Source organism: Sinocyclocheilus rhinocerous, unplaced genomic scaffold (genome assembly GCF_001515625.1).
Source record: "Sinocyclocheilus rhinocerous isolate Xijiao unplaced genomic scaffold, SAMN03320098_v1.1 scaffold1463, whole genome shotgun sequence".
Lineage (NCBI taxonomy): Eukaryota > Metazoa > Chordata > Actinopteri > Cypriniformes > Cyprinidae > Sinocyclocheilus > Sinocyclocheilus rhinocerous.
The window spans coordinates 517,554-525,345 of NW_015642517.1; the positions used below are offsets into that span (position 1 = coordinate 517,554).

The 7,792-nt window shown below is 38.2% G+C and overlaps 1 protein-coding gene across 2 annotated transcripts; it reads left to right on the forward strand.

Moving 5' to 3' along the window:
- The first annotated feature begins 1,098 nt into the window (after positions 1-1,098).
- LOC107755956 (uncharacterized) lies at positions 1,099-4,367 on the forward strand. Of its 2 annotated transcripts, none has more exons than XM_016572915.1 (4): positions 1,099-1,204; positions 2,057-2,129; positions 2,288-2,416; positions 3,898-4,367. In XM_016572915.1, exons 1-4 carry the CDS (start codon positions 1,166-1,168, stop codon positions 4,266-4,268), a joined length of 612 nt encoding a protein of 203 aa, XP_016428401.1. In that variant the 5' UTR covers positions 1,099-1,165; the 3' UTR covers positions 4,269-4,367. The 2 variants fall into 2 exon arrangements, with proteins under 2 accessions (XP_016428401.1, XP_016428400.1); XM_016572914.1 differs by having other exon boundaries at positions 1,100-1,204; positions 2,213-2,416.
- The last annotated feature ends 3,425 nt before the right edge of the window (positions 4,368-7,792 follow it).

Sequence of the window (7,792 nt, forward strand, 5' to 3'; positions counted from 1 at the left end):
TTGCATTATTTTTATTCATTTTGAGGAATACTGAATCTGTGTTGTTGTTGTTTTTGTGAGTGAGATGAATTAATGCATATTCATATTTATTTTGAACTACAGTAACATCTTCTGATTTCTCTCAACATGGGGACAGGACAGCTGTCAGTAAATAAATTGGGAAAAAAAAGAAACGCGTTACTTATTTGAAAAAGTAACTCAGATATTCTCGTTAATTAAAAAGTAATGCGTTACTTTACTAGTTACTTGAAAAAAAGTAATCTGATTACGTAACTCGCGTTACTTGTAATGCATTACCCCCAACACTGACTCTGACGGTCAAAAATTGCGATAAGATGCAAGTAGTAAACATTTAATATTTGACAAGCGTTTACGTTAGACATTTAAAATTGTTCACTCGTGCAAACTTCACGACTGACTTTTGTTTTCATGATTATGACTATTTTTATAATTTGGAAGTGCATCAGGACCATGAAACCGATTTCAAAAAGCAAACACGGAAATGTTATTTAATGCAGACATAAAAACCGAAACGTATTAAATGATAACAATGAAAAAAGTATAGTACAATAGAGCAATAATATTAAAAATAAAAATAATTAAAAAGCAAGCAGAGCGTATTAAAAGCGAGTCAATGGCGACCCCTATAGGCTATTATAGAGTACTGATATTATCTCAGAACCTTAGAAATATAATGAGCTCTTATTATTTTTTAATAATTACACATGAATATTAATATAGCCTAATGCAGTTATTTCTGCATTTTTATATGATTTATAATTTTTATAATTTAAATCGAAGGACTTTTTTATTTGTCTTAAACTTAAAATGAACGTAGGCTATCACAAATACCATGTAATTAATTTCTCGGTAGTTAAACGAGTTTGGAAAGATCGTATCTTTTGCTATTTGCCTATATTTTTGTGCATATATTAAATAATAAGATAAATAATAGGCAATAAAGCACATATAAGAAAGATCAGACCGAATGGAAAGCGCAGGATGTACATTTACATGTATACATTTGTTTTGTTGTTTTTCCGCAGGTGAACCGCTTTACAGTAACTCACCTGTGTGTCACGTGAACCACATGACTGTGACGTCATCGACGCCCAACTTTCATTTTAAGTGTTTAATGGGAATGAAAACAACTGCGAGCTGAAAAATGGGATGCTGTTTCTCCTCTCCCGATGTAGACGATGAGGTACGAGGCTGTTTTATGGTTATTTGATTTTACAGGTAGATTGAAGTTAAAATATGTATTTTGTTTAGCTATGAAATCTTAGAGAATTAGTAGGACAGTGTATCAGGTGGATCTAAACTTAGACAAAAGCATTGACGTTCTTCCTTGTCACTGTTTTTTAGACATGGGAAACATAATTTAGTAGGCTATATGAAGTAATTTAGTAGGTCAGGCAAGTAGATTTGTTATTTTCAGTTTGTTTTCGCGCCTCAGTAGTTCAGAACAGTTTGGTCTTCCAAAAGAGGACGATATCCGCTTCGTCATGCCTAGAGCTGATCCGTGCTGGTCGCTGAGGGAATACATCAACTTTCACCGTGGACAAAGCGGAGTCCAGCCCGGAGTCCGTCACATGTGGTTGCCGCTCATTCGTCGGATCCACCGGGCGGCCCGTTCTCGACCCCGCCGCCTCAGCTCACTCTAGCCCGGCCTCAGCTCACTCTATCCCAGCCTCAGCTCACTCTAGCCCGTCCTCAGCTCACTCTAGCCCGTCCTCAGCTCACTCTATCCCGGCCTCAGCGCACGCTAAGCCGGGGCTTCCCCTCACGCTAGGGCACTGAATAGCTGGCCAATCACAGCACACCTTGCTTTTCAGACCGATGAGCTTTGTAAAAATCGACGCGTTTCAAAAAGGCGGGGCATAGAGGAGAAACAATAATGTACAGTATGTGGAAAATAATGTGTTTTTTTTTACTTTAAACCGCATAAACACATTTCATTACACCAAATACACCAAATAATGTTCTTTTTAGCAACATCATATGACCCTTTTAAGTATTCATTTGGGTTCTAATGTCACTTTTCCGTCACTTACAGAGAGAACCTTTGATTCAGTCCAACAATAAAACACCAACTGAGTCTGCAAGACCACCACGACCAGCTGCTAACGGTATCTATCTATCTATCTATCTATCTGTCTGTCTGTCTGTCGTTCTATCTATCTATCTATCTATCTATCTATCTATCATGTAGATCAGAGGAGTGGCAGTTTTACTGCTCGTTGTGTTGGTGTTCCTGGTCTCGATGAGCGATTCACTGACGTTGCAGAAACCTTCAACAAACAGCAGGAACACTATGAATCAATGAAGAGCAAGCTTCAGACTCTTGCAAGCCGCTATCACTGTCCAATAAACGACAGTCTGTCTGAATGCCTGAGGAAAATCAAGGAGAAACATGGTAAGATCTTCACACGTGAGTCACGGCCTGCAGAGGGCACAGTCTGCCCGAGCGACGCCTGCACACAAGCTATTCAAGCAAAACCCTTTACTTATAATGGACCACTACAAACAGAGTCCATCTAGGATTAATATGATGCATAAAAAGGATAGAAATTGCACATAAGGTTTATGTTGATTGCAACTTTGTAATTAGTCATTCAGAATCATGTTTTGGGATGCATGTGATTTCATTTCTCGTGTGTCCTATAGTACCTCAGACTACCATATAAATGGCACTTTAATTGTTTTGTAAAGATGTTTATCTAGTATCATATCAAGCCTTGCATTATATATGCTGAATGAAATCCAGAACTTGTTTCTTACTAATTTTCTGGTGCTGATTTTGCTCTAGCGGGTCACACTTTCTCACAAAATACGTGCATTTCGTAACATTTTTGCTTTCGACAGCCATTTGTAAGGTGAAGAAATCTTGTGTTATCACTTAATCAGCAGAAAAACGCCACAATTACATGATTCCTGTCTGAATCTGAGCCAGATTTCCAAACACAGATGAGCCCGTTTTCACACATATGACATTATTTTATGCATAATTCTCATTTTAAGGTTAGAATAGTGACAATAGAAAATGCAAACATGAGCCTGATGTTTTCTGCTACATCTGTGGGTGTTTTACTACATCCAAACAGAGACAGAAAATTAAATAAGTGGAGTATTTGTTACCAGGGTTATTATAGTTAATTAAAAAAATAAATAAATGTTAACTGAAATTAAATGAAATAAAATATCAAAAATTAAGCTTATTTAATTTCAGCTAGTTAACAAGGTAACATTTCTCATTTTCATTTTGTTTAGCTTGTACTAAAATAACCAGAACTAAAATAAAAATAAAAACTATAGACATTTAAAAACAACAGAAACTGATAAAAATGTCAAAACACACAGCCAAATCACAAAAACGTTAACTAAAATTAACATGGGAGCAGAAAATATGAAAATATCTCATTCAAAATATTAACAAAAACTATAATAGTACCTAAAATAACAGTATTTGAACATATATTTCCACTCCTTTGCAGATTGTAAGTACATTTTGAATGCGTCTTTTTGTCATTAAAATTGAAATGTTGACATTTAACTGCTTTTGTTATTTTAATAAATGTATTAAAGCTGATACATATAATTAGAAAAATCTTATTTTGGGAAAAACTTTAGATATTTTCGAATTATGCATAATCAAATGATTGCAAATCAGATTTTTTTTAGATGCATGGCTGTGTAATTATTTAGTTTTTATGGCAGATGTGTTCAGTACGATTATGCATCGGATCATTTATTGCAGTTAGTCATTCAGAAATGAATTCATCATCATACCTGATACTTACTCTATGTACCCTTCATTTATAAGCCACATCCTGCACAGTTATTTCCATCCATATGGAGTGCCCTCATCATTTCTCTGTCTCATTTTCCCTCCTTCAGAGCTCTGCCACATCAGTCTGGAGGTTAAAGGATACGACTTCAGTCTGATGGTGCGATCAGAGGCCGAAATCCCCAGCGAACTGAAGCGGACGCAAGAGAACGTCACCGAGCTGAGCCGAGCCGCCAAATCCGTCATCTCCGTCAGCACCAAACTCCACGAAATGATCGACTCGCTTCTGAGAGCCGAGGACAGCATGATCCGTCAGATCGAAGATGCTGAATCCAGACACCAGGAGCAGAAGAGGCTGCTGGACAACCTGCGGGCAAACCTCAGAGAGGCTCGGAGAGCCAAAGAGCTAAGTCCGAAGTACAGGAAAGAGGCTGGAAATCTCCTCAATGAGGCCGCATTGCTCTCTGGAATCACACCGTAAACTGACTTTGTCTCTTAATGTGAGCTAATAGCAAATGTGAAGGATGTTAAACCATGAACAGAAGCAGAGGCGGACAGTATTTTTACTCTGTGTCTGTACTTTATCAGAGTGTTTTTCTTTAGAAAACTTTACTGCACAACATTCCAAAGCATAATATTGTACTTTTTACTGCACTACGTTTCATATTAAATGGCATGTAATGCTTAATCACATTAGAAATCTATTACTTTCTTACTTGTACTCAAGTAAAAGTAATTCAAAGATTTACTTGAGTACAAGAAAGTACTGCATTTTTAATGTTCTTAAGTATGAAAGGTAAAACAAACAACAGCTTTTATTTATGAAATGAAGTGCAGTAAAAAGTAGGACATTATGCTTCGGAATGAAGTGAAGTAACGTTTTCCAAAGAAAAACACTCTGATAAACTACAGATACTTTTTAAATTTACTTGAGTAAAGTAAAAATACTTAACTACTGTCCGCCTCTGAACAGAAGACTTTATTTTATTCCAAAAGTGGGAAATTGCAGTGTTGCAGCAGCAAATATATACAGTAGATAAACACAATAGCAGTACAAATATACAATATACATAAAATAATATTAGAATTATATTATAAAAAACATAACGTGTCTGTAAAGTACATAAAACCTGACCAGAGCTGTAGCGCTAGTAATAAATCATATGTCTTGGCTGATGAAGGACTATGATCTGTTTTCAGTATTTAAACATGATTAAAGATCTATATTTGTCCAGTATCATCCGATTTAAAATATAAATGGACTTAATAAGAAAAAATTTAATTTTAACTCATTTTAGTGTCTTGATGATAATAAAACACCCCTGTTTGAGAACGAATAGTTTAACATTGGAAAGCATAATGAAGGGATTTGTTATTATTTGTGTCCTTTGGTGTATTTACTTATGCGTATTTTAGTATTTTAGTTTATGAAAGCACTTACATACTTCAGAATCAGTCCTCCTAATGTGAATATGAATATTGATCTTGAATCTTGAACACTTTGCCTTTGTAACATTTTTTTTCTACTGGTTTATATTTTGTAAATGAATAATTGAATTATTTTAGAATGATTGCACCTGTTAAACATTCATTAACCTTTTCATTAATTATTTTCTAAATATTTAAAGTGTATTATTTTGTAGATACTTTTTGTTTTAGCACATAATAAATAAAAGTTAAATATGGTATGTTGATGATTATTTTAAAATTTAGTGCAACTAAATTTATTCATTGCACAGATTTTTTTCTGGCACTGTACAGACCTGCAAGCGCTAATCTACTACAGCCAGCGGCGCAGACTGCTTTTCTCATCATGGATTTCTAATACTTCGAAAACAAATGAAAAGTTATTCAACATTTTATTTGGGAAGTGTTCCATCCCAAAAAGATCAGGGCTACGTTTCTCAAAAGCATCGTATGATGAGTTGATTGTAGAGACCATTGGTGGCAATGGATCTTACGATGCTTTTGGGAAACACAGCCCAGGTGCGAACCCGCTCCGAAGCCCCGACCTGAATGATTCGCAAACCCGTTTCAAAGCCCTGATCTGAATGATTCATGAACTCGCTCTGAAGCCACAATCTGAACGATACGCAAACCCGCTCCGAAGTCCTAATCTGAATCAGAAGATTCACGAACCCTTTATGAATTTCCGATCTACATCAAATGATCGCGATACACGCTCCGAAGTCCTGATCTGAATCAAAAGTTTTGCGAACCCGCTCCAAAGTTCCGATTTAAATAAAATGATTCGCAAAACGTGCTCCAAAGTCCTGATCTGAATCAAATGATTTGTGAAATGCTTTCTGAAGTCCGGATCAGAATTATGATTCGCGAGCCCACTCCGAAGCCCCGATCTGAATGATTCACGAACCCGCTTTGAAGCCCGATCTGAATGATTCGTGAACCCGCTTCAAAGCCCGATCTGAATGATTTGTGAACTCGCTCCGAAACCACGATCTGAATGATTCGCGAACCAGCTCCGAAGTCCTAATCTCAAATCAGAAGATTCACGAACCCTTTCCGAATTTCCGATCTACATCAAATGATCGTGATACGCACGCCGAAGTCCTGATCTGAATCAAATGATTTGTGAAATGTTCTCCGAAGTCTGGATCAGAATAATGATTCGCGAACCCTCTCCAAAGCCCCGATCTGAATGATTCGTGAACCCGCTTTGAAGCCCTGATCTGAATGATTTGCAAACCCGCTCCGAAGTCCCAATCTGAATGATTCGCGAACCCGCTCCAAAGCCCGATCTGAATGATTCGCGAACCTGCTTCAAAGCCCGATCTGAATGATTCGCGAACCCGCTGCGAAGTCCAAATCTGAATCAGAAGATTTACGGACCCTTTCAGAAGATTTACGGACCCTTTCAGAATTACCGATCTACATCAAATGATTGCGATGCACGCTCCGAAGTCCCGATCTGAATCAAAAGTTTCACGAACCCACTCTGAATCAAATGATTCATGCTCCGAAGTCCCGATCTGAAACAAAAGATGTACGAACCCGCTCCAAAGTTCCGGTTTAAATAAAATGATTTGCGATACACGCTCCGAAGAACTGATCTGAATCAAATGATTCATGAAATGCTCTCAGAAGTCTGGATCAGAATAAAGATTTGTGAACCCACTCCAAAGCCCCGATCTGAATGATTCGTGAACCCGCTTCGAAGCCCCGATCTGAATGATTCGCGTACCCTCTTTGAAACCCGATCTGAATGATTCGCGAACTCACTCCTAAGCCACGATCTGAATGATTCGACAACCCGCTCCGAAGTCCCAATCTGAATCAGAAGATTCACGAACCCTTTCCGAATTTCCAATCTACATCAAATGATCGCAATACGCACTCTGAATCAAAAGTTTCGCGAACCCACTCTGAATCAAATGATTCACGCTCCGAAGTCCCGATCTGAAACAAAAGATGTACGAACCCGCTCCAAAGTTCCAATTTAAATAAAATGATTTGCGATATGCGCTCCGAAGACCTGATCTGAATCAGATGATTCATGAAACACTCTCCGAAGTCCGGATCAGAATAATGATTTGCGAACCCGCTCCGAAACCCCGATCTGAATGATTCGTGAACCCGCTCCGAAATCCGATCTGAATGATTCGTGAACCCGCTCCGAAACACCGATCTGAATGATTCGTGAACCCGCTCCGAAACCCCGATCTGAATGATTCGTGAATCCGCTCCGAAACCCCGATCTGAATGATTCACAAATATTCGCTCCGAAGTTCCGATCTAAATCAAATGATTCGCAACACGCTTTGAAGTTCCGATCTTAATCATATAATTCGCGATATGCGCTCCGAAACCCCGATCTGAATGATTCGTGAACCCGCTCCGAAACCCCGATCTGAATGATTCGTGAACCCGCTCCGAAACCCCAATCTGAATGATTCGTGAACCCGCTCCGAAACCCCGATCTGAATGATTCGTGAACCCGCTCCGAAACCCCGATCTGAATGATTCGTGAACCCGCTCCGAAACCCC